At 41.3% G+C, this 26,567-nt stretch overlaps 2 protein-coding genes across 4 annotated transcripts; one reads left to right on the forward strand and one right to left on the reverse strand.

The window, feature by feature from the left end:
• The first annotated feature begins 17 nt into the window (after window positions 1–17).
• On the forward strand, window positions 18–4,324 carry NUDCD2 (NudC domain containing 2). Its single transcript, XM_035563988.2, has 4 exons — window positions 18–299; window positions 1,014–1,062; window positions 2,273–2,424; window positions 3,369–4,324. The coding sequence occupies exons 1-4, from the start codon at window positions 111–113 to the stop codon at window positions 3,450–3,452; spliced, it is 474 nt and encodes a 157-aa protein (XP_035419881.1). The 5' UTR covers window positions 18–110; the 3' UTR covers window positions 3,453–4,324.
• On the reverse strand, window positions 3,618–12,270 carry CCNG1 (cyclin G1). 3 transcript variants are annotated; one of them, XR_004781319.2, is made up of 8 exons: window positions 12,009–12,216; window positions 11,363–11,626; window positions 10,101–10,354; window positions 9,424–9,502; window positions 9,232–9,330; window positions 8,811–9,005; window positions 6,541–8,095; window positions 3,618–5,672 (listed from the first exon to the last, which is right to left on the reverse strand). XR_004781319.2 is itself a non-coding variant. In XM_035563986.2 (7 exons), the coding sequence occupies exons 2-6, from the start codon at window positions 11,624–11,626 to the stop codon at window positions 8,814–8,816; spliced, it is 888 nt and encodes a 295-aa protein (XP_035419879.1). In that variant the 5' UTR covers window positions 12,009–12,270; the 3' UTR covers window positions 6,504–8,095; window positions 8,811–8,813. The 3 variants fall into 3 exon arrangements, 2 of the variants coding, with proteins under 2 accessions (XP_035419879.1, XP_035419880.1); XM_035563986.2 differs by lacking the exon at window positions 3,618–5,672 and having other exon boundaries at window positions 6,504–8,095; window positions 12,009–12,270; XM_035563987.2 differs by lacking the exon at window positions 3,618–5,672 and having other exon boundaries at window positions 6,504–8,689; window positions 12,009–12,218.
• Between the last annotated feature and the right edge of the window lie 14,297 nt (window positions 12,271–26,567).

Genomic DNA, 26,567 nt, shown 5'->3' on the forward strand with positions numbered 1-26,567 from the left:
CCGCCGCGGAGCGAGAGGGGCTGCGCGCATGCGCCGTGCCCTCGGTTCCGGGCAGGGGAGGGGGGGCAGGCAGCCGTCAGCAGAAGCCGGGCCCCGGCGGCGGGGGCTCCATGGCGGCTCCCTTCGAGGAGCGCAGCGGCGTGGTGCTCTGCGGGACGCCCTGGGGCTGCTGGTACCAGACGCTGGAGGAGGTGTTCATCGAGGTGCACGTGCCGCCCGGCACCCGGGCCAAGGACGTGAGCTGCAGCCTGCAGAGCCGCCACCTGGCGCTGGCCGTTGGGGGCCGGCAGCTGCTGCAGGTAGCGGCTGGGGGGACCTGAGGCGTCCCCGGGGTGTCCCCGGGGTGTCCCCGAGGTCCCTGAGGTGTCCCCGGGGTGTGGGAGGTCCCTGAGGTGTCCCCGAGGTCCGTGAGGTGTCCCCAGGGTGCCCCCGGCAGCCTCTGGGATGATGGGCTGTGGTGGGGGAAGGTTAAACCGAAGCAGGGGAGTCGAACAGCCAGGGCGTTTTAAAGCCAGGTAGAAAAATCAAGGCGGTAACCCCTATCTGTGCTCCCGCTTCTGTTGTGTAAGTGTTTGGGCACTGCCTGTGGGCATAACTTCGCTGCTGAAAGCAGCAAAAAAGTCTAGATTTTCTTTCTCATTGGTGAAAAGCAATTCTTTGTGCGTTAACGTACATATGTTACACCGTAGGTGTGTGTTGCCCTTAGTGGGCGCACGGGAATTTGGATGGCAAATGAATTAAAAGTCCTGTTACCCACTGAGAAATACAGGCCTTTCTATGAATTAGGACACTGAACACATCAAGTACCTGATTAAAAAAAAACACACTGTAACCATAATACTCTGATAGGCCATGTACAAACCTGTACTAGTCAGGCCTGATTGTACTACTCCTTGCAAAGGAATTTTGAACACAAGAAGGTAGGTAAATTGTGAGTAAAACTATGCAATTCAATAAGGACTGGTCACTGAGCAGGTTTTCCTGTTAAGTAATCTTGTTAATGTCTTTTGCAGGGTAAACTTTTTGACTCTACAATAGCTGATGAAGGAACATGGACGTTAGGTAATAATCTGTCTCTGAAATGACGTTTTGGAGTACAATAGAACTTGTCAAAATATGCTGTGGAAAAGTTGACCCATCTTTTTTGTTATGGGAAATGCTTTCTTCTGATTCTGATCAAGTTATGATTCTCTGCAAAAAATGATAATTGTTATTGCCAGACTAAGGAACTAAGGTAGTACAAAAGTCCTAGACTAAGGTATTAAGGAGTAGGGGAGAAATGCCACATCTGCCACATCAAGTATGCCACATCAAGGTAGTATTCAGTCAATTAGGAACACTTCCTTAGAACTAACATTTACTTTTTAGGAAATGAGTAGTAAGAAGATTTTTGCAAACCCTTATTAAAACTGCACTGGTACAGTTATGTCCAAGAGAATCAAAAAGGAATCTAACAATCGGGCTAAGGTACTTAAAGGAGCAAACCGCTTCTCTGATTGTTGCGTCGTAAATATTGCAGTGTTCAGAGTAGTTTTTGAATAACACATCTGTGGACTGTGCCTATCGTTGCTTTCCTATAACTGGTTTTATTTTTATTTTCCATTAAGAATAAACATCGATCGGTAGTTTGGTAACTTAATCGTGAAAATCAGAAGTGTAAATAAACATTGCAAAGTGAAGCCTACTCTTTTCCAACATGCGAACAGTCTTCAAAATACACTTTATAATGCTGCACTTCCTCAATTAAGTTGAACTAAACAACCTACATGTTACCTTTGAGATGTACTTCTACTACCTTCATGATACTTCACACTGCCTGCGTTTAATAGAAATTGATTATAATTCCATGTTGCTTAAACTTAGTTCTGGTTTTATTGGTAATAACCTCCTGTAAAGCCTGACCTGAAATAGTTTGTTATTACCATAGTTGATCTGTATACACGAATAGGTTAAATCTTTTCTCTGTTGTGAACCTCTCTAAAAGGTTAGTTTATATTGGAATAGAAGTACTTATGAACGATGTTTTAATTCCTCAAAACAGCTTTAGTATTTTACAGGCCTGAAAGTGTAGGCTGTATAGGCTTGCTTTGCCTCAGGCTGTGTTTCTTGGTAATGGTTTTATTTATTAATGACTCCATTGGCATGAAGAATTGAAATTACTTCAAGAAATCCTGTGCTTTGACATGTTAACAGTGAATTCAGCAAAACAACAAAAAAGCTTCCATGTAGGACAGAGTCTAATAGGTGTTTTTTATGTCTCTTCATTCAATAGAAGACAGAAAACTGATACGAATTGTTCTGATGAAGACAAATCGAGATGCTGGAAATTGTTGGACGTCTCTGTTAGAAAATGATTATGCTGCTGATCCTTGGGTACAAGACCAGATGCAAAGGAAACTTACACTGGAACGATTCCAAAGAGAGGCAAGTCAAAGGCCCCCGATTACTGCTTAAATTTTGTTTGCACGTGCAGGTTATGGGCATGAAAGCTGGATAAAACGTCTGCTGTCTCGTGCCATGGAAACATATACTGTAGTTCAATAGATAAAGACCTGTGAACATTCTGTATCAGTGTATTTTTAAGAGGTTGTTCTGTCTGTAGTCTGTCTGAAAGACTAGTGAAAAGTTGAGTGTCACAGTGATACTGATTTTAAGGTTTTGATAAGTAACTAACAAATTTTCACTTAAGTTAGGCCATGTATAATTTCTATTATCTAGAATTACAACATACCTATATCTACAACATAACATCATACTCTATTGAAGATGTTTGCATATAATGTCAGATGATGGAGAATAGTTAGCTGGAAAATGTTTTCCTTTGCCTTCAACTAAAATTGCTTAAATTAAATTGCTTAAATTATTTCGGTACAATTTTAGCACTCGGCTGTTCTTACTCATGTCAGCAAGTTGTACAACTACAACTTATTACCTGACAGCTGAATCAGCACATTACATGCTGCAACAAATACTATTTTTTATCAATTTTGTTTATCCAGCATGGGAGGTACTTTGAGTCTTTAAATTGTAATTTCAAGGGATATCGAAAGCCAGAAAACTTTGTTAGTTTCCTTAATACTTCTTCGCTATATGTGTGTATATATATATATAGATAGATATAACTGCTTGCCAAGTTAAGAATGACATTACAAATTTTGGTATTGGGCAACCAAACTATGGCAAGTCAACATTTACGTGTTGATGCATTCTCCAAGCAGAATTTCAGTGCTCTGGCAAATGGTTAACAAGTTGATAGCTGCATGTCCTTGTTAGAGTGTTACCATGTTAACAGAAACACTGTTTTCTTGTTTTGCTTAAATCACTGCTATTCAAGAAAAATCTGTCTACTAAACTTTTATCTCCATCAGAACCCTGGATTTGACTTCAGTGGTGCAGAAATTTCTGGAAATTACAGCAAAGGAGGACCAGACTTTTCTAGCCTTGAAAAATGAACTCTTTTCACCTGTGTTCCTGGAGAGAAATTACACATCGTACTGGAGGACTGGAATATGTAATTGGTGAAGACTTCAGAGATCTAGTCAGTGGATTGTTGGCAAGTAATTACTTCAGCAAAGAGAAAGGAGGTCTCTGAAGGGATGCAAGACACAGACTCCTGATGGCTCTTGAACAGGAGACATTTATTGCCCTTTTTTACTACGACATATACTTTCCCCATAGCCCCACGCGCTGTCCATGCGCCCGAATCTGTCTTACAAGTGGTTTGAGACCCTCAGACACGCGCCTTGAGCCAGCCAGCAATTGGCCACTGCCCAAAGCTCATCTTTAACACTCTAGCCAATTTACTTTATCTCGACCTTGCTCAAGTTTTTGGTTCTACCGCTGTTTTCCTCATTATCTCTAACTCAGGGACGTGTGAAACAGCGCAAAGCCACCTGCGAATTCCTTTCCCACAAAACAGCACAAAGCTCCCTGTGAATTCCTTTCCCACAGGTCTCTTCTAGCAGAACGAAGACAGTGTCAGCAGCTGATTCGTAAGCTGCAATAACTTTCTCACATTAAAAGGATAAAATACATAAAAAGGTGTATACAAAAAAGTAACATCCTGAAGCAGAACACTTCTCTGATACAACAGTAAACTAGTCAGTTATAAATATACCACTTGTCTTTATGTAAGAATATCTTTACTGTTGAAGATGGATCCTAGAAGCAAGATACTGAATATTTTTTTCTTAACTTGCAACTAGAAGGATATTGGGAAGGCTACAGTTGCACTTTTGAAACAGACTTGCACTTTTAGCAGCCCTCTAAGAATTTGTACCTTATTCTAAAATAGTGGTTAATAAACTACTGCATCTTGCCTCAACTGAAGCTTTACAATGCACTGCATTGCCAAATATAGCACTAAAAGGGGCTCTCAGTTCTGTGTGCATGTCCAGGAACGGGCCTGTGAGTGCTGCAACTGCAGCCAGGCTGTGGGGCAGCAGGTGTGTGTGCCCACAGCTGGAGTGAGTGCAGGTGGTGCCTAGGGAGGTGATGGCATCACCGTCCCCAGGGGTGTTCAAGGGAAGGTTGGACCTGGTGCTTAGGGACATGGTTTAATGGGTGACATCGGTGGTAGGGGGAGGGTTGGACCAGATGACCTTGAAGGTCTTTTCCAACCTTAATGATTCTGTGATTCCTTGCTCTCAGCTAAGTGCTACTGGAGAGGAGACAAGTCAAGTGAAAGTCTGGGTATACATAACTGTGTTAATGTCATAAAGTCTTTCAGTAGAAATATTTAAAACTTTGCAAGTAAGAGAATGTAATAATTCTTGAAAAAAGTAGGAAGTCCTTAAGTAAGAAATATCTTGCATCTGTTCGCCACCAACATACAGTACAAGCTGCTTATATAAGCTGAACATGCAGCTGTAGATTTCTGCAGTTAGTTTTCAGTTTGATAGCCACACCTTAATCTTGGCTACTGCATGATTTAATATTTTGCATGCGCCAATTACTTATGATTTTTCTACTCGTTCTTAAGGATGCAGCTCAGAAGCCCTCCAACTGCATCACATGGGACAAGTGGTGTGGCAAACTAACAAGAAGAAAACACGATTGCCAAATTCTATTGTATTCTGAACACTGAAACTATTGCCAAATTCTATTGTATTCTGAACACTGAAACTATTGCCTGTAAGTAGGTCCTAAGCACAAGTCCCCCTGGAGATTGCCAGCAGCATCTATGATAGTGTTGAACCTTACTTTAAAAACTGCATCATTATTTCAGTTGGGATATGGCAAAAATAAAGCAAGAGTTGTTGACGAATGCTTTTGCTGTAATTACATCCAATGCTTTCTCGCACCAGCAAGCAAACCAGCAGTACTCCTGAAATAATTGCGATTTTTCTACCCCCATCATCTTTACAGAAATATATAGTAGCACCAAATGCCATGGTAAGGTTTTAGACAGCTTTCCATAGTGTACAAAAGTAGGTATAGTTTGGTATTAAGTGCATCTTTGCCACAATTGTAGTTCAGAAGTTGGATGGTGCAGTTAAGGCACGAACGAGGCCACTGCAAGCGCCAAAATACTACTCAGTGCAAGTATTTCACATGATAACAGTTAAGCTGGCTTACACAGTAAGGCATCACAGCTTTGAATTGTTGTAAGAGGACAGGTTTAAACTAGTTGGATAGCTACTTCTCTTGTCCACTGCAAGTTTTGGAATTATCTGGATGAAAAGGAAAAAAATAAGTTATTTTAGGCCTTTTCCTAACAGGTATCTGCTAAATTTGCATTCAGGACTTCAAATAGTGGGTTGTGTCCCATGTCACAAGTCCCACTGGGGACTTCCATCCCTTCTTAGACACAGTAACAGGCATGACAAATGCGTAAATTTGGGCGTGTGATACAGAAATGAGATAAACCCACTCTCTAGGAAATCATCCTGTGCACTCATTGAAGTGCTGCTTTGTTACATAAGTGAGCACTGGGCAGCAAAACAGCCTACAGCTATTTTTTTCATGGCTCTGCTTTAAGATAAGCCCAGAATAATGCCAGAGCTTTAGCTTTGTTTATCACAACTACTCCCTGTGAATGTGTTGGATACAGAAATGTATAGCTAAACTTGTCTAGTCAAATTGGAATGCTCAGACGAGTCCAGAAAATGAAATCTTGGGCTTTGAAAGTCAGGCGCCACATTCTCTTTAAGGAAGCACTGCATTTACAGCAATATATAGAAGCAGGCGATACACAGTATCAGCTTAACAATGGAAGATGAAGTCACCTTTGAACAGTGTAAACTACTTGTCAACTCATTTGTGTAGCTGCTTTCATGTCTCAAAGGTGTTAGAGCAATCATGTCAGCAAGCTGACATAATTTTACCACAGACCTTGAGATTTTTCTTGTTTCTTCCCTAGCCCTTCCCCTGCAGCCTCAACCTCTTAAAAGTATCCTTCCTTACCTCTTGCAGAGACATTTCTCACGTAATATTGAGGTATAAGCCACTTAATAGCCTTCCTACAACAATGCTTTATAACAAATTGGAACAAAGTTGCTTGGTTAACCGCATTTCAACATTTAATTGAAAGGTACATACCTTGACACATGACAACACCAGTAGAATTGCACACTGCATCGTTGTCCATCTCTCCCAGTAAGCTGTCCACCCCTTTGTCTGAGTCACGTGTATGCTTTTCAGAGGCCAGCACAATGCACAGAGAGCACTGGCAGATGGAAGACTCGATTAAATGCTATGCAGTGCAATCATTCCCATGAGTTCACAAGAAAGCTTGATTTGTTCAGTACAGAGCTTTGGTATGAAGTCTTTTGTGAAGAATTTAATTAGTTTAAGATATGCTAAGAATGGTTTACGCATCAGCTATTACCATTAAGGGGACAGGTTTGGTAGGCTAGCATTTAAGCCCACACTATATTCAGATCGCTCATTTTCCCCTAAATCCATTTACATGGCAGTTATGATCAGCCTACCCCTAACAGCCTCTGCTCCACAGTGACACAGAATTCAAGAGGTCATTAGCAACATTCCCCACCACACCTCTATCCATCTCACATCCAATAACACATTCTTATTATTCACTTTCATGTTAGTACCAAAAGCAAGATACGCCTCAAGTACTGACGCGGTCTTCAGGGGAAAAAAAAAAAAACAGAGCAGGTGTGTTTCACAAAGCTAATTGTTAAACAGATGAGAGTTGAAACAATCTTCAGTTGTTTCTCACCTCAATTGTTCCTACTTACAGGCTGTTATGGGACTACGGCCCTGTTCTTACTGTGCCTGTAAAATCCATCTGTTCAGCATCAGCATTTACCTCTTGTGTAGCAAAACCTCGCAAGACTAATGGCAGATTTGGGGCAGGTAACTCAGTGGTTTCTCTCCAGCCTTCTTACGTACCATGAAGTTTCTATGCTCTCTCCATCCTTCATAATCTCAGCAAACTACACCTCTTACAAAACACTGACGTTATCAATGCAGTGTTCGTGACTATCTTTTACAAGGCAATGAAATCAAGTTTCTCCCCTTTGTCCTGCTCCAGGTACTTGACGTGCTCAGCAGGTATCGTAGAGCTTTGTTTTTAGTTTGTCTATGTTAAAGGCCAGTACCCTGCCCTGTAGGAACACATGGACACATGACACTTCCAAGCCAGCATGTCAGGTTGACTGACAAGCATTTCCTATTCTCATCAATATTGAGCAAGCTGGTCTTTAGTTTGCCTGAGACTACAGCACTGTGCCACTGCACACATTTTCCTAATGTCCTGTAATCTTTGGAAAGTTGAACCAGATTTTTTTTAAATTTAATACACCACCGGGCATCTGCACTTATAGTAAAACAAGGTTAGACTACACAAGCTGCTCTACAAACTCTAAGGTGTTAAATTCCTTCTATCAGTATTGAGGTTTTTCACTGTTTGGATAGTAAATGGTCTAATAAGACCAAAAACTGACACTGAATGTTGTTGTAATCATCGTGGAAAAGAACGCATTTGCTGCAATGATTTTTAGTCTGAAATGTTACGTATTTCCATGAGTTGGGTTCTTCATTATTAAGATCATGTTTCAGACTTGGTTTCTCAAATCTTCATCTGCCTGTGAACTAGGTCACAGGATGGTTCTCTCATTTTATTGTATTCCTGTACAAACAAACAAACACAAAAGACAAGTCAACTCAAGGACTCTCTACAAGAACCAAATAAAGCATCAGACTTGAACACAGCAAGACAACAGCAATACAGCTGTTAAATAAGATATGCAGCCCTTGGAATTAAAGCCTAGATAAGGAATTAGTTCATGATTTCCACAGTTAATAAACTGCAACATGTGTAACTGAATTACAGCTTTTAGATTTTACTAAACACAGTTATACAAGTAAAACTGTATGCAACTGTCCTCATTTTATCTGGTTTCAGTGAACTATTGCAAGAGACAGATTCTAACAGGCAACTGTTTACTCTTAGCAGATTCCTTTTTATGATAGAAGCAAGCTAAATTTTTCCTCTGCCTTTTTACCAGTTTTACTCCACATTTTAGTTTGAATGAGGTCCCAATGTCTGTAGAACACATTTCTGCTCCCACAGCACACCAAAGGATCAGTTCCTTCTCCAGTATTCATATATTAGGTTGCCACTTCTTTAGGTGCAGCACTGGCTCAAGCATGAACACGAGAACAGACCAGCCTCTACATGACAGGCCTACTACGTTTAAGTTACACATCTCCAACAGGTTACCTATACAGAATAAGAAACTTTGAGGTAGTTAACAGCTAAGCACTTCTATGTTATCAGAAGCTGATTTTACATGTATGAGCTGGTATTTTACCTATTGGATAAAAAAAAAAAAGTATTTTACCTATTATGAGCTGGTCTCTGGAATTGTAGGAAGGTGTGTTATTCTGTAATAGCTATGTTTAAGCTGCCGTGCTGTACGTCCAGACACAATCCATTTTAATTTCTGGACGTTTGGTTTCGAACACTTGCTCGAGGAATATTCTGTAAGGCACTTTAACACCAATTCCTTCCAGAAGGTCAACTCTCTGTTGCTCATCTAAATAGCAAGACAGAATCCCATGTCAGTAACTCGTTAAATCCTTATTTTATATGTGCGTTTTTAGCTGCTTCACATAAGATAGGAAGCAATAGATTGCAAGCCAGATGGCAGAAAGAAAAGAGGAATAAAAAGAGAGAAACCAGTATGCCAACAGACCTCCCCTTTCCTCAGTGAGGTATCCCCTGCATGCATTTACATCCTGTAAAACAATATCCATACATACCTTGGAATGCAGCTGCAGAAATTCCAATGCCTCTGTCAACTCCAGTAATTTTTGTTCTTCTATCTCTAGTGCCATAATAGACAATGCCAAGACAGAAGGCTGGAGAAGACAGAAGAGGAGATGTGACATTTTTGAACTGTGATTTTTTAAGCTTCAGTACTCTTATTTTCTATGTGCTTTCAAGACGTTTACCTTGGCTTTAGAAAACATGATTCTGCAGTGACATGCCTTAAGCTGTGTCTCAAGTCTCTCAAAATTAAGGTATTTTCTCCTATAAGGAAAACAAATGAGTCAGTGTTGCACAAGAACGCAAACTTGATCAAGACAGTACCACTCTGAAAACTGAGAAGTGGTGAGAATGTTCTTTAGATAAAGAAGGGCCTCTTTTGTACCAGAAGATCTAGAGTTTCAGTCAAACAGGTGCTCAGTTTTGGCAGTCATAATGTCAAAAATAAATCTTGTGTTACACTGGGGAGAATTCTATCATCAAAATAGGCTGGGCAACAAGGACTTTTAAGGCTAACTAGCAAACGAAACTCCTTTCTGAAATCAGATTTTGAAATCTTTGCAATGAGACTCTACTTAGTGCAGCGTAATTACAAATTTTTTATACCATCATTGATGAACAGGCTTGTTTTGGGGCTTAGAGAGCAACACTCTTTAGATCACTTTACACAAACAACATTTTAAGTTAAAGTAATATTACACCACAGATACTCACATGATATTTACCAATAAGAGGGTTAAGTTTATTTATTTTTTTAAGAGTATCAAAAGGCCAATTGCTTGAGTAATATTCCCTGGTTATTTTTCTACATAGGCTTCCTGATCATCTGCAATCATAGCAAAGTAAGTTTTAGATATTTTACCTTTCACAGCTTAAATTCTCATGAATGAGCGAATGATACAGTTGTAGAAACTGGAAGGCTGTTGTAGCTTTGACTTTCCAAGACAGCTTCTCCAATACGATTTTCTCCATTCTCATCATATCAGAAACAGTGAACCTATACTGGCTTATTCGAATCAAGTCAGTGGCTAAGGGAACATTTCTCTCTTCCTCTGTTGCTTTCACAGCCAAGTAGAAGCAGCTGAGTCCAACACAGCCTAAGTGCTTAGGCTGTACCTAAAGAGAAGTCTCGTTACTTTCAAAGAGGGACATTTTTGATCAGTAACTTCAACACCTAAGCACCAAAGTAGAGTCACCAACATATTTTAGGAAAATATTATGGGTGGTTTTTTTTAAATGCTGAAGCAATTAGACTTCTTTATCCACATACATTTTAATCTTTAACTAAATGAAGAGACCTTTACAAGCAACAAATTCTGCTTCATTAATCTGAAGAACAACATTGCAGAAAAATATATTTTGACTGAGAACTGGTTTCTTAATGACATTCTATAATAGCCTAATCAGAAGCTTTTAGGACCTACAGTGTTGTACATATTGGCATACGCCAGTATTTTTTTTTCAACCTTTTCTATATACATAAACTCATTACAGTTATTTTTTTAAGCAGATTTTGAATTCAGAAGTATTATGCTCCATCTATTTTTTTTCTTTTTTTTTTTTTTTTTAACGGATGTACTAACATTCAAGTAAAACAAGCATTTGTTCTTGACCCAGTAGAACAGTAGTAATCCTGGTTCATTAGACGATTAACAACCTGTCAGCATGCCACATACATGCAGTAGAATGGAGTGCAAGCTGAATACTCATTTTACTAGAGTAATAAATGCTGAACAGCATCAAGCCTCTTGATATACATGAGACTCACTGGTAGGTTTTAACAGCAGTAAAATGAAAAGTAATCTAAGATGTTCTTGTATAAGTGCAACAGGCAAGACAGTCTGTCTTGATCTAACCCATTAATACCGCCTGCATTTCCAAGCCTAAGGGCATCCTCAAGTTGGAACAGATGCCTTCTTCCTTTTCTTCGTCAGAGGAAACAACCTTCTTACTGCTAAAATCCAAACAGCAAAAGCCATTTTTTTAAGCTCTCATGCAAGCAGGATCTATGGAAGCAGCTTAACCTTTAGCCAGCTGAAAGCAAGCCATGCTAACTTATACCAGGAGCAAGGTTGCAACGAGCAAAAGCCGATGCCTGGGAGCTTATACCTTAAAACGCCATACCTTCATTTTTGACAAGAACCTATCTAAGAAATTCACAGCTAGTGAAAACGTCTCCGTGTGGAAGCCGAAGAACTGAGTTAAGCTGAGGAGATCTTTCACTTCAAAGTCTCGCAGGCGGGCAGTCATTCGGAGGCCATTATCGTGGGCAGCTTCGATGAGTCTCAGGCCAGATGCCTTGGGCTGACACCTCAGCTCCTGCTCCAGCAGGGCCGTCAGCTGGTACAACAGCTCCTGCGCTTCGGTAGTCACAAGCGTTTCGATCATCTGCGAGGGAAAACAAGTGTCAGCGCATCCAACAGCTAACACCGCGGACCTAGGGTCCCCTCGGGGCCCGGGCCAGACACCCCTCGTTACGTGCGGGCCCTGCCAGCCCCCTAACGGGCGTTTTTCAACCCCAACCCCCCCGGCGCTCCCCGCACCCCTCAGCAGCGCCGCAGCGGGGCAGCAGCCGCCGGGTCCCCGCACCGCGCAGGCGCCGGCTCCGCGGGACAAGCCCGGGCCCGTCCCCCCTCGCCTCAGGGGGCTCTCCTGGGCGGCAGCGGCTCGGGCTACCCGCTGCACGGGGGGGTGAACGGCCGCGGCGGCACCCGCCCCACCGTCCCGACCAGGCGCAGCCCGCACCCCGGGGCCCGGCCCGCACCCGTACCTTGATCCCCGCCTCGCTGTTCCCTTCTATCAGAGGAAGAGCCCGAGGTGGTGTCGCCCGCCCCGAGCAGCGCGGATCAGCGCGGCGTGGCGCCCACCCGCCGGCACGACCCCCAGCACGCCATGCAGCCGCGCCCGGCGCCCACCGCTCCGCTCCGTGCTGCGCTCCGCCGGGCAGGGGGCGGGGCTGCGCGCTGATGGACTGACACGCAGCCCAATCACGGAGCGCGCACGGCTGGAGGGGCGGGGCGCCCCATAAGCCGAGCGGGCCGGGCGCCGCGGCGCCCTCTGGTGGTGCACCACAAGATGGAGGGCGGGGCCTCACAAGATGGAGGGCGGGGTTTCCTCAGGTGCCACCGTCCCTGTTCCCCGCCGAACGCGGCCGGGAAGAGCCTGGCGCTCCGTTCTCGCCTAGTTTCCGTGCTGTGGTCATGGAGGTGCGTGGCGTGTGCCCCTAGCCGTGGTAAGCCCCGGCTCCCTCCTGAGGCGGCTGCGCCTTTTTTGTGGTTTATAACACTCTCCCGTCCCTCGGAAATATTTACGTTGGCATCCCTGTGGTAGGTCAAAATTAACTGAGAGACTAGACTCCCTTAGCCTTTTGCTTAAAGCAGCCTGAATCGGCAAGCTTCAGGTGGTCCCTTTCAAAATACACTCCCACTCACTCCCCATGTTTGTTTATATTTGTCTGGTTGAGTGGGATAACCATCGGCCTTCTGCTGAGAGAACGGCCAGGAATTACAGGTGAAGGGTTGAAGTGAGAGTAGAGCCTGCAGAAGATACAATTCTTGCTGTGGGTAGCAGGTCATGTCCTGTATAACTTTTTTTTTTTTTTAATTCCCTGTTAAGGCATGGTAATGTTACCTGGAAAAGGCATGTTATTGCTGAAAAACACTTCAAATTGTTTAATAATATTCAGAGCAGAACATATTCCACTTAAGAACTGCCTTTAGGACAAGTAAATGGAATTGCTTAGTATTGAAGAGCTTCTACTTAAAGCCCTAGGTTTTTTGTTTTGTTTTTTTTTTTTTTTAACTGATGTTTCATTATCTCATACTTAATGGGAATTGAATGTCAGTATTCTATAAAAGATGAGAAATGGGGAAGGGCAGTATTTTGCCGACTGACAATGGGTACCATGTCTTTTAAGGTGGTCAAAAGTGATTACTATGAATTGTGTGAGAGGCTTAAAATTCTTTTGAGATGTGAACTGACATTGCCTCTAATGCAAGGAGCTTTTAGGAAGGTGAACTTCATGTATCTGATCTTCTGACTCCTCACAGAAAATACATGTTGATAAATGACTAATAAATGAGGTGGTGGACAGCCCTGAACTTCTTTCACGTTACATATATAAATGTTCAAGCAATATCTATCTCACAGATGGGAGGAAGTTCTCTGAATTTCAGAAGGTCTTCAGAGCTCACCTGTAGTTAGTCCTTCTGTTTTTCAGAAATTCCCTCAGGAAGTCCCAATATTTTAGTACTCCCTAGGTGATCATAGAATCATAGAATGGCCTGGGTTGAAAAGGACCTTAAAGATCATCTAGTTTCAACCCCGCTGCTCTGGGCAGGGTTGCCAACCGCTAGAGCAGGCTGCCCAGAGCAGCATCCAGCCTGGCCTTGAATGCCTCCAGGGATGGGGCATCCACAACCTCCCTGGGCAACCTGTTCCAGTGCCTCGCCACCCTCCGAGTGAAAAAATTCCTCCTAATTTCCAACCTAAATCTGCCCTGTCTTAGTTTAAAACCCTTCCCCCTTGTCCTATCACTACCAACACACGTAAACAGGCATTCCCCCTCCTGTTTATACGCGCCCTTCAAGTACTGGAAGGCCACAATGAGGTCTCCCTGGAGCCTTCTCTTCTCCAAGCTAAACAACCCCAGTTCCCTCAACCTTTCTGCATAGGAGAGGTGCTCCAGCCCTCTGATCATCTTAGTGGCCCTCCTGTGGACCCGTTCCAAGAGCTCCACATCCTTCTCGTGCTGGGGACCCCGGGCCTGCACGCAGTATTCCAGATGTGGTCTCACAAGAGTAGAGGGGGACAATCACCTCCCTCTCCCTGCTGGCCACCCCTTTTTTAATGCAGCCCAGGACATAGTTGGCCTTCTGGGCTGCAAGTATATGTTGCTGGCTCACATCCAGCTTCTCATCCATCAGGACCCCCAAGTCCTTCTCCACAGGGCTGCTCTCAAATTCTTCTTCTCCCAGTCTATATAAATACCTGGGATTGCCCCAGCCCAAGTGCAACACCTTGCACTTGGCCTTGTTGAACCTCATTAGGTGCTCATGGGCCCACTTCTCCAGCCTGTTCATGTCCTTCTGGATGGCATCCCTTTCCTCTATAGTATCGAATGCACCGTTCAGCTTGGTGTCATCTGCAAACTTGCTGAGGGTGCACTCAATTCCGTCATCTACGTCGTTGACAAAGATGTTGAAGAACACCGGACCCAAGACTGACCCCTGAGGGACACCACTTGTGACTGGCCTAGTGATAGCTACCCTGAGAAAGAAAATATGTTTTTTCTTCAGTGAAGTCTATCAGCTTGTCTGTTGTTTAAAAATTTTCCTAAAAGGAAGGCTGAATGACTAATTTAACCTTTAGTCAGCTTTTCTGCCACCCTTCCTAGCTAGCTCTGCTGATACAACCGAACACAAGTTAGGGTCTTTCTCTGCATCTTTTGTTTCCAAAGATGTTTCTTTTACACTTGTTCTAAGCATTACTGGCATTACTTCTGAAATGCTTTCTGCCTTTTTTTTTTCTTTTTTAATGGAGGAAGGATGAGCTGCACTTCTAATTGTGGCAAATTTCAAACAGCCAACACCTGTTCTTGGCAATGTTTTGCCCTCCCCTGTAGCTCAATGTTTTCTGTTTAGCAATCATAAAAATAAATAAATGCATTTACTCACATAAAACAGATGAGCTGACAGATGTGATACTAATACAGCTGTTGTTCACAGCAGGGTATTTTTGTTAGTCAGGGGGCATGCCTTATACAGCTGCACCCCAATAACGATGAACTGCAATCTGGTGTGTGTAAGTTCTGGCCCCTGCTACCTGAAATAAATGATGTGGTGGATTTACTCTGGGAGGTAGGTCTTTGCATTACAGCTGCAAGAAATTGCAGTTGTTTTCATTATCTTTATGTGTCTTGGATTAATGCTGTGAAATTATTTTCTCCTTAACGCAGACTGGGGAAAATAAAGATTAGTTGTGAGAGATTTTTGTTCAGTAATGAGAACTATGTTTACTTTTCACTATTTAGAAACATTGGCTAAATGCAAATGAGAGCACTGTGTGTATCTGTTTTGGAAACGTTTGGAAAAAGACAAAGCAATATTCTTCCCAGAAGTGCAATACAAATTTAGTCTTCCCAAATGACTACAACAAAGACTTTTTTTTTCTTCCTTTTTTCTCCTTCTTCAGGAAATTTATATACTTCTACAGGCCATTTATCAGTTTAGGATACTTGAGAGGGGACTACAGTATAATTCGATTTATTGAACTTCAGGATCCCATTTGTTAGAACATGGATCTAAGTTATGCTGAAATCTTATATGTCATTAGGCTTAAAATGATACAGGTTTCTGTTTCATCTCTTGATATGCCTGTCAGATATCCAAGGGACCCAGGACCTAGTGCTGCTGTTGGTCTCTTTCCTTGGTTCTAGGGGCTGATAAGTGCTTTTCCTATTTTCTTTGAGCCTTTTCATTGCTCTTCAGAGAATACAGTTTGAAGGGAAGCCTGGCAGGAGGACATGCCGATTCTTGGTTCTGCCTTCTTGCTCAGGACATGTGAAGATCTGATAGACTTTTTGCATGCTCCTTTAAAGTAAAAATGTTTGCAATTGAGCATGGAACCACACTTTTTACTTCAACCTGAGATTAGTCTGTCTGTTGTTCTGAGATAAGCTTTGGAACCTTTGTTAATTGATAGGTGGCATCCTTGTTTTTATACAATGTAAGTAATTCATGTAAAGAGGAATTGGGAACAGCCACTGTAACTGCAGTTCTTCTACATACTGAGATAAAAATGCTGTTAGAAATCATGTCATCACATGCCATGCCATACCACAGTGCTGCACAAAGCTGTATCTGCAGGACTTCGTGGTTAGTTACAACAACAGAGCTGCTTACCCACATAACAATAAAACAGCTTGTAAAACTGAGGCACATCTGAGTAACATCTGTATCAAAACACTTTTCTTTATTAACAAATGCTTTCTATCTGCCACTTATGCTTCTTTAAAAGGTAACCTACTCCTTCAAGAGATTTTTCTAAGTGTGCGTTGAACTTACTATATTGTTCTTTGGGCAACTCTCTCATTGCTTTTTAGTTCAGAAGTCTTGCTTCCCTTCAATTACTGTTCAATTACTGTTGCCTGTATATATTAAGGCGTACAGTTACTTATATTCCTTCCTTGGTGTTTTGTCATTCTGCACTTGGAAGTGCAAAGTAATGGGTTTTTAACCTGGGCTATGTGAACTTATAAAACCCTTATTCCAAAGGAAGCGATATAGTAGCAACTCTTACGTGAACATAGAGTACACACAGATGCAGATCTGACTGTGTGATGTGAACTGCCATCCTGCTAAATATAGCTAAGCAGTATGATTTATTGCTTTGCTATGGAAAAGAGACACTTTGCCTTAGTTCTCAAATGATTTAAAATTGGAAGCTGACATAAGCGTCAAAGACTTCCCTCCCCTGGGTGGCTGTTGCTAGTCCTCTATGCTCTGCATCTTGCTGTGCCGTGCTGCGAAGTGCGGGCCTCCCCCAGCGTGTCTGTGCAGTGCTCCAGGTGTGGCATATCTATGTCTGAGTGGTGTGTAGGCAGTGTTTGTTGTTAGCCATCAAACCCTGTAGCACATCTCTGGGGTTTTCTTGTACTTTAATGTTTTTCTGCACTGATACTCCTCCTGTCTTACAGTAGTCTTTCTCCTCTGTCACAAAAATTTCTTCCATGTACGTTATATGTTCGGAGTCCTTACAGATGGTAGCTTTTCTTTCCCTTTACTTTCTTATCAGATAAGAGGTGACAGGAAGATAAGATGACTTGCACAGGTGGTTCAGTATGTTCACGAGAGAACAAGAGTAAACATTGGAGTTCTGTGTGTGCCAGACTGTGCTATTATCTACCTGCTTCTCATAGTCACTTCCCTGAAGACCTTATCTTTCCCTAAGGAGAACCAACTTCTTCTAAACTCTGTGCAGCAGTTGGACAACTGGTCAAGTTTTGACCATGTGAACACAACAAAAGAATATTTAAATGCTGAAAGTAAGCTTTTTAAAAATTTATTTATTTATTTATTTTTAATTTGGTAAACAGGACTGAAACTGTCAAATGAGGGCAACAAATGCTGTCAGTACATTGCTACGTAAAGCACTACAGATTGATAATTGTTTTCTTCATCACAAATGTTGGATACAAGGGCCAAGGACTTCCTTCTCAGCAGCACGGTGAACGATCTGCTGTGCCTGGCAGTTCTGCTTAGGAGCTGCTGTAAGAGTTCAGCACAGATACAATATGAATTAGGTCACGAATATCTATCTGCAAGGGCACAAAATTGTTTCTTCCTACTATCTACAGAGATAAAATTCTCAAGCGAGACTTAATTTCTACTGTTGCTGGTGTAGCGAATGGCTTATGTGAACTCTGTAGCTGGTTGTCTCTACAGCACTGGCTAACTTGACTTTGCTTGGCATTTATTTGAGAGAAGCCTTTATCTCATTTCTTTATAGTTCAGAAATCTTGTTTCTTTTCAATTTATGTTGCCTGCAAAAATCTAAGGCATGTAGATACTTATTTTTCCACCAGTGTTTTTAATGCTTAAATGCAAGATGTTTTTAATTTAGCTCATGGGGAAAAAAAAAAAAAAAAGCTAAAATCTTGTGTTGCTTCCAATATATTTGAGAGAATAAGGTGAAGTTAATTGACACCACAGAGCAAAACCATCTACCTGTCCACATCCTTTATGCCAAATTTGTTAAAAAAGACTTGCAGGTGCATTTGCAGCACCAGTGGAGATGGATCCTCCTTCCGCGGAGAGCCCCCAAGCACGGATGGGAGGTGCAGCCGCCTGAGCCTGGTGGTATTTGCACCATGAGCCCAGGAGCTGGGGCTTTCTCCTGCCTCTTGCTGCGGCTGCCTGCTGAGACAGCCAGGAGTGAAGGGAAGCGAGACTGAAGCGTTCAGTTTCCAACTGTTTCAGGATGTGGTTTCAAAACTATACTTTTCTGAGATTTTAAAGCCTTTACATGACTTTTCTCTCTCACTATAGCTCTCGCTGTAGTTCTTCTCTAATATCAATATATCCACCCAGAAGAGGAGTTTTAAAAAATGTTGCATCATAGCTTTCCTACACAAAATTTCTGTGGCTGTCTTGAATGTCTGCTTTCTTTTAACTTGTCACTACAAGGCAGCCAAGGTCAGGTAAAATCTGTGTCGTGTCATTCCATTGCTTTCCCTCTTCCTGCGTCCTGTTCCTTTGCTTGCACCTATGTGCAGGAGGTGGTCAGTAAACGCTTGTATTGCCATGGGATGAGAAATAAGGCAGAATGACGGTCAGGTTTTTAACAGAAACTGACATCTAATTCTTAGCAGATCTAGCGTGGCAGTGCGATCCTAAACGACCACTAGGTGTCCTTGCCAGCACAAGGAGAGGATGATTCCTGTGTGTGACAGAGGAAGCAGTACTCCAAGTAACTCACTGTTTCATTAGGCAAGGAAACGCTCCAGGAGGTACAGCAGGTTGTAGCAGTATCAGGGGCTTTTTAGGGTAGCCAGTTGGCCGAGAGCAAGATCGAAGCAGCTGTTAGCCTCTGTTCTTCTAAAAACAGTGATTCAAAATCGACGTTGAAAGCACCTTGGGCACCTTCCCCCTTTGTGTGTTGACCGCTGTTGTGGCCAGAGCTCAGTGTTGTTGTCACACAAGGAGGGGAAGAGGAGGGAGAGCTTGCCTGTGCAGCTGTGCTCCTTCATGCGAAGGAGTGTAAGTGTAAAACTGACAGCGACTGTTTTGTGCATCAATTAGTTTTATTGTCTGATTTACTAAATATATTTGTCAAAAGCTGTATTCATCCTGTTTCCTCCCTTTGTACCTATCACTGGTTTATTATCGATTTCTTTCATTCTCCCTATGGTTTACCGTTAGAAATTAATAAAAGTTTGTTTTATTAGAAGGAACTTTGTACTTTAGACAGCTGCAATGATTAACATGAAAGATAAGACCAGAAAAAAAACTTGGTTAGAGATGTAGAGTTCAAGAAAAAATGTATTTTGCATACTAAGTGCTTGGATTTCTAGAAGGCTCAGTGGAAATCAGCATGAGGGAACTTGAGAGAGTCGTTGGATGCAAAGGTGGGATATCCAAAATAGTGTCTAACTTCCCCTCTGAAGCACCGTTCACTTAAATAGGATCCAGCTTTTCGGTTTCTACTTGCTATATATGTAACTTTTTTCCTCAGCTGTTTGCTTACTACTGGTGAATACATCTAAAAATCCTTTGTGTGACCCTCATTTATAATGACCTTGATTTGTATCTTGAGTAGAAAAGAAAAAGTTACTTGTTTAAAAATGAAGGTGGAAGCATCAGTCCCACATCTCAAGCCACAGCCCTTCCGAAAGAAAACAGATTGGCTGTCTCTGCTATAAACTTTTAACTACAAATCAATCTGTTGCTACTCTGATATTCCTGTATAATTGCCCATGAATGCAAACTCAAGTACTTCAAGTATTCACAGATGCAGAACATCAGAAATAAAGATTGTAGTAAATCAGACCTCATGAATATGCATTTTTTTTGTTGCCAGTAAATAATCTGAGTTATCTAAATTAAAATTCAAAATTATATATTGAGGAAAGGAAGTGTTCTTCTTTTTAAGAGTTGGAAAACATTTGCAGTAGTCTTCCTGCCATTACTATGCACATAATAATCATCTGAAGCAAATGATACTTCTTTTTGTGCTGCTTGTTTTAAATAGCTTTTATTTCTTAAATTGGTGTTAAAAATAGCTTGAGAACTCTGACGAGCAGTGGGCTGTGGACCTGATTGGAAGCCACTGACAGCAGCTGGAACCTCTGGCCCATTTTGTGTTCATGTGATAATGGTTCTGGACTGAAGCAGCACTAAGGAAAACCAGTTCATGTCCATTAAATGCAATGATACAGGTGTTGATTAAAAGCATTCCTAGGACTTAGACACTTAGAAAGTAGAAGCCCAAAGTGCCTTAATCAGTGCAAGTTGTTAATATCCCTGCAACTTGGGCAGCAGCTGTGACAAGTGGCTTGCTCCAAGGTGCCACACTTGTTACACTAAAGTACCTGAAGCAAGTGCACACTCTCCACCTGCTCTGCAGTCTGCTGGGTGGGTGGAAGATGCTTCAAGCGGGTGGCAGCACAACTTGAGGGCACCACTAACTGCTTCTGTGCTGCAGCTCTTCCCTATAAGTTCTGGCAGGTATGCGATAGAGGATTAAGACTGGATAGCTAAGGGTGTACTCCTGCTCTTCCAGGTGTCTTTGGTGGTTGCCATGCTTGAGGCAAGGCTGTCCTGGATTCTCCTCAAATGGGTCTGCTGGCTGAAGGCTTGCCCAGCCCTGCACATCAGCTGCAGCAGGCTGAGGAGTGTGCTGGTCCTGGGACCACTGCCAGGCAGGCAGTGAGCCTGCCATGGAAGCAGAGCAGGTACTTGTGGGAGTGACATCTTCACCCATCTTCTGTTTAACCCATCTATATGTCTTTCAGAAGTCTGTACAAATGTCTGGGTAATCTCCACTGTCAGGGCGCTGAGAGCACCAGCAGGTCATAATGATGCAGACCAGCCTCACCTGGGATTTACATCCCCCCAACTCCCTGCACGTGGACCCAGGAGCCTCATTTAAGCTCAGAACTGCAGTGTAGGAAGCACTATGGTCATGCAGACCTGGTGATTTGGGTTTCCACACTGACCCTAGGCTTGTGTTGGCACCTCTCACCTGTCTGTTAACCACAGGACTGGTATTGGAGTCCTTGGCTGCCACCAGCCTCATCCTGCTCCCTGTGTGATACTAGTGGGGGCCCTGCCCTGCCCGTGCTGCAGCTGTCCCCAGCTTCTGGCTTGTCCTCCCTGGTGTGCTGAGGCTGCCCCCTGGTTTGTGAATCCTTATGAATTCATCCTTAAAATTTGTCTGATTTTACCAAAAGATCTGTGTCCTTTCCACTTCACTGTTTAGAAAAACCTTGTATTAAAGGGAAAAGTCCTATGCATCTTATAAACAGAAGAGCTTTTGTGTAAAACAGGTTTTTGTGATAAATTCTTAGTACTTTTTAGCATCCAGCTCTCATTATTCTCCTGTATGCTAAGTGATATTCACAATTCCCCTATGTGTTTTTCTTTATGGAGCAGTTTGAAACAAACAAACAAACCCAAACCTATACACTTGCCCAAATATATTGGGCCTCCTTTTTTTTGTGAGCCATCCTGGACAAAATCAGTGTTGATAATAAACAGGTAGAGGACAGACCCTATAATTGAGTGCTTTGGAGTCTATAAACCTGTTGTTGTTATCAGCTAGAGGTATTTGTGCTGTAGCATAAAACCAATTATTTTGTGTTGAGTTACAAACAGATACTGACTTGCCTGAACAATATCAGGAAGCACTGCAACACTGCCACCTTAATTTAAAAAAAAAAAAAAAGTCTATATGTAGAATCTAAGACATAGGGAGTAGGAAATAATGTTTTGTTTTCTCTGTGGAAGTAGACCTGTGTATGTAATATCACCCTCTTCTCAAGACAATTATTTAAGTTAATGCTGGCTTTTCAGTCTTTATCATGTGATGCTCTGTGACTGTAGCATCAGAATTAGGACAAGGTTTCTTGAAACTATTTTTGCTGGAATTCCTATAAGAGAAAGATCACTGTCATCTTTTTTATCTTAAAAAAATAATAAATAAATATATATATATACACACATACATAAAAATCCTGGAAATGTCCCCCTCATTTTCTTTTGTTTCATATGCAGTTCAGATCTCACACATGAAGAGAATCAGGGTTTTGATTACAGTTGTCAGTTATGTTGTGCTTGTTTGCTCATTGCTATAACTGTTGTTTTGAGTTAATTCATTAGCATTGTTGTAAACAAGTGCACATGAGAAAAGAAAGGGAAATAAAAGGAGAGAGGTGAAGCCTCCCTAGTACATGTGAAACCCTATATGACACTTACTTTGTCTGCTGTGACTCCTTTACTGAGGCTTGTTATGTCAAATGTGTCAGAGGAGAGAGTAAAAACCTTTTGGCTGGATTCAAGTGTGAGTGCTTGTGCATATGGCCTGGGAGGCTCAAGAGACAAGTTTCTCAGCCATTTGGACCTGCTTCTGGGCAAGTCTCTTCATAACTTTAAGTCCAGCATAGGCATGGGAAGACTGTGATTCTAATTTCAAAGGCCTTGTTTAAGCTCATATAGATCCAGGTTCTCAAAGGTATTTATATATCTAGCTCTAAATGTAAAGGATTTAGTTGTCTGAATTTCATTTGAGAAGAAAGGCCATAGGGTTCACAGGGTGATGTCCTATAGTCCTGACATTGATACATTAAGGAGCGTGATTTGACTGAAAATTGAGCAATAGATTAAATGACTTCAAAGGTTTCCTGTGACTTTTACTTTCCATTGCATTCTTCAGCCTTTAAAACAGATCTCTGCAAGCCAAAAAACGAAAGGTAATGTGCTGCACTATTCCTTGCTATAAATCAAAAGGGAGAAAGTCACTTGGCCAGACTGAACATGTACATTTTGACACTTCCCATAAACACCAAAACCTGTAAAGGATATAGAAGTTGTAATTAAGTCTTGCTTGATGTTCTTATACTGGTCCTAGTCAAACATCCATTCTGTGATTCCTTTTCCTCTTATGTTAATGAAGAGAATTTAAAATGTTATAACAGGATAGCTAGATTTTCAAACTGGAACGCTTCTTACTGTATACTTAAGTGAAACTGCCAAGTGAAGCAGACTATTGCATGGTTTTCCACCATGATTGCAATGATAATGCGCAAAACATAGTTTTGGGTAGGGATAATAGCAATCTTTTAGCTTTACTAGTGTATTTGAATATCATGTAATCCAAATGCTCCTGTCTCTTGCGTTTAGCTAGTGTCTGATTTGTATGCTTGCTGATGTTTGTTGTGGTCTATGCAAGTTACTTTAAATCAATGAATTACAAAAACAATCTTATTTTCCCCAAAAGGTATTTAAGTTGAAAATTATTTAGAAAATTTCTTTGCTGTTTGACACTCCTCTTCCCCAGCCTTGAAGACATTCAACAGACATCATGAAGAAGTAGTATGTACAAGCTGTCCTTGCAGAAAATGGTGTGGGATATGAAACCTTGGGGGCTGTTGTGGGAAATTGGTAACTACCAGCAGTCATCAACTCTTCATGGTTACAACTTCTCTGCCCTTAATTTTTAGCTAGATATTTCCTCTCAATTTGAGAAGATTCAGGATTACTTCTCTAGGAAGAGCATCATCAGCTGTTTCAGAACACAAAGTGATTCCTTGAATAAACTGAAGAAGCTGAGACTAGAGACTTGTAATTACTAATTAGGCTGCAAAGGTGTGCATGTTTATTTTTATTCACTCTGTGACGAGTAGTCTATGGACAGTGTGTTTTGTTCACAGAGAACTATTCGAATATTTTAGTCATTACAAGACAGTATGACATCAAATTTTTTTTGGTTTGTTTGCAGACAAAATCTTTCAAGTGGCTATGTGGATGCTGTACTGTTGATCTAGGCCTACTGGTAACAGGCTGATTGTTCTGGACTAGCCTTGATCACCAATTTGTGGATACTATTGGTTATATCTTAATATAATAGAAATATGTGGTTTGTTGTCTTATACTGGCCCACAGAGAGCTCTTGTATTTTATGGCCTAATATCTCTACTGAGATTTTTGTGATATTAACTGAGATTGAAGCATCTCCAGCAGCTCTAGTTGGTTCAAATCCAGAAATTCTTACTGACAATGTTAACTGGCATGTAATTGCTAAATTACAGTATTTCTTGTAGCTCTGTGAGTCAAGGCCTCTCAAAATAACAATTTTTACACATTGCTCTTCTTTTGACCTGCCCAGCATTTGTTGGGGTTTACATATTTTTGAATCAATTTTTTTTTAGAAAGCCAAACACAGTGCTTCTCAGTAAGAGAAGGATTTACAACAAGTGGCAGAACTAAATTGTGGTTTCCAAATATGAGGAGTTATTACTGAGATGCTGATTAGTTTGTAATCTCAAATAGCGATAGTTCATCACCTAAGTTGCTAAGATGGTATCTATGGTAAGAAGGTAATACAGTACGTTTATTTTTTGTTGGGAAACAGAACAGTTAAACAGTCATAAACATCTGCTCATGCTCCAAAACCAAACACGCGCCCCAAAAAAGCCCCCAAAACAACAAAACCACTGTACCAATGCAGCCCATGAGGATTACCAGTGTAAAGAAGCAAATGGTTTGGATGTGAATGCAACTAACTGCCAGTATCTCCTGTAAAGAGTGGACGGGTATTGTTGTCTCTTCTTATACAAAGCTTTCAGAACTAGCATGTAATCGATTGCTTTTTTTTGTCTTAGGTCTAAAAGCACTCCAGATGTATTATACGATGAACCCAAGAACCCTTGAGGGGTGAACAACAGTTGCTTGTGTCTTTGAACACTGAAGTATATATTTTTGGCATTGCCTGTCTAAAAATGCATAATAAACATCTATCAGTTTTCAGAAAAAGCCAGCATGATTCTCTCAGTAAATGCTGCAGACATTGTTAAAAGCAGAAAATTTGCCAGTCTTTAAGGTTCATGAGTGCAAAAAAAAAAAACAACCAAAAACTACCACCGCCACAACAACAACAAAATCAAGAGAAGATCATAGTAGAAATGTGAAAATAGTTCCTTGCACTCTTGATGTTCTTATTTCTTTACAGAATACTTGTTTTTTCTTTACTCAGAAATCTTGTCTCAGACCAAACTCTGAATATAAAAAACTTTTTTGAACAATCAATTTACATGAATAATAAGTTGCCAGCACTAGGCAGCATTTCCTTTTGAGACTAAAGGAACTCAGGAAGCTGATAATTTGCTATCTGTGTTTTGCAGTCTATTACGTAAATCAGCCTCAAGACCAAATACACCAAAACTGGCAAATGTACTTGTTGGTTTATTTGTTTAAAGTTTCTGGGAAGGCTAGAACTAGTCAGCAGTGAAATGAAAATGAAGGAAGAGTTCACATGGGTTCCATAGCAGGTAAATCACCGCTCCTCAAGCTTATTAGTGCTCTTTGTTTCTGGACTTGTTCAAAGATGTTGAATTCTGAAAAGGATTTGATGGCATTTATTACCACAGGCAAGAATATTGGGTCTTCTGATAGGTGTGTTTGTCCTTAGAGAATGACCCTTTTATGATTAATTACCAGCCAATAGAAAGGAAAATGGTCATTTTTCACTTTTCAGAAAGCTTACGAGCAAAGTCCAGCAGAGTTGTATGGTGCATGTATATTTGAGATGATCGTAAATGATCTGGAAACAGAAGTGAATAATGGGCTGGTAAATTTGCAACCAATTCATAGTTTTCTTCATGATGATAAAAACAAGTTTTGACTGCAAACTGTTGTTTTGACAAAGTAGCAGATGAGTTTGCATTGATAAATGAACCAGGAGCAGGATGAAGGGAGGGCGTGAATGATAATCCCAAATTTGTAAATAGAAAATGCTATATTTGCTGAGTTTGGAAAGGAAAATCTTAGGCTAATCTGTCTGAGAAAGGTCCATTGAAAATTGAGCAGTACTCACAGCATACAGAATATTGGGAATAATTTGAGAAAGAATTGAGAACTAAATTGTAAATGTTAGTGTAACGTTGAATAAATTAATCTACTGCCCATATCTTTGAACGCTGAGACCCATAATAATGCAGACTCCATCCTGACAAAGGCAGAGTGCAACTAGAAAGGATGCAGAGCATTGGGATTGGTTACAGTATGGAAAAGCTTTGCTATGAGCAGACAATAAATAATAATAATAAACAACTACTATGGTTTGATTAAAAGCAAGTAAAATCCACAAGTCCACAAAATCCTGACAGGAGGAAGAATGTGCCTGAGGAACAGTATTCACTGTTTTTCATGGGACACCAATGAATTTGTTTGCTGGGATATTGAAACCAAGGGAAGTACTCTAAATAGAACATAGAGTTGTGGAACTGCTGGTAACTTGACATGAGGTTTAGAGTTTGTGGAATAGAGTCTTTTCTTTTTCTTTGTGCTTGTGACTTTCTTATGTTTAGTGCAAAAGAGTCTTAACTTATTTTAGTGTTGAACTAACAGTGGAAGTTCAACTGCTTAGGTACTCTCAATCCTACAAATATACATGCACCATATTATTGTTCCCTTTTTATGAAAAAGTGAGAAGTTGAGATACTCTTAACTGATAGAGGTCCTCCAAATGTATACGGAAATATCAGACGACTTGATTTTTTTTTTTTAATCCAAAAGAGATTGTAACATGGATTTATTTTAAGAGTCCCCAAATA

The sequence above is a fragment of the Cygnus atratus genome, chromosome 14 (assembly GCF_013377495.2).
Source record: "Cygnus atratus isolate AKBS03 ecotype Queensland, Australia chromosome 14, CAtr_DNAZoo_HiC_assembly, whole genome shotgun sequence".
NCBI classification, from domain to species: domain Eukaryota; kingdom Metazoa; phylum Chordata; class Aves; order Anseriformes; family Anatidae; genus Cygnus; species Cygnus atratus.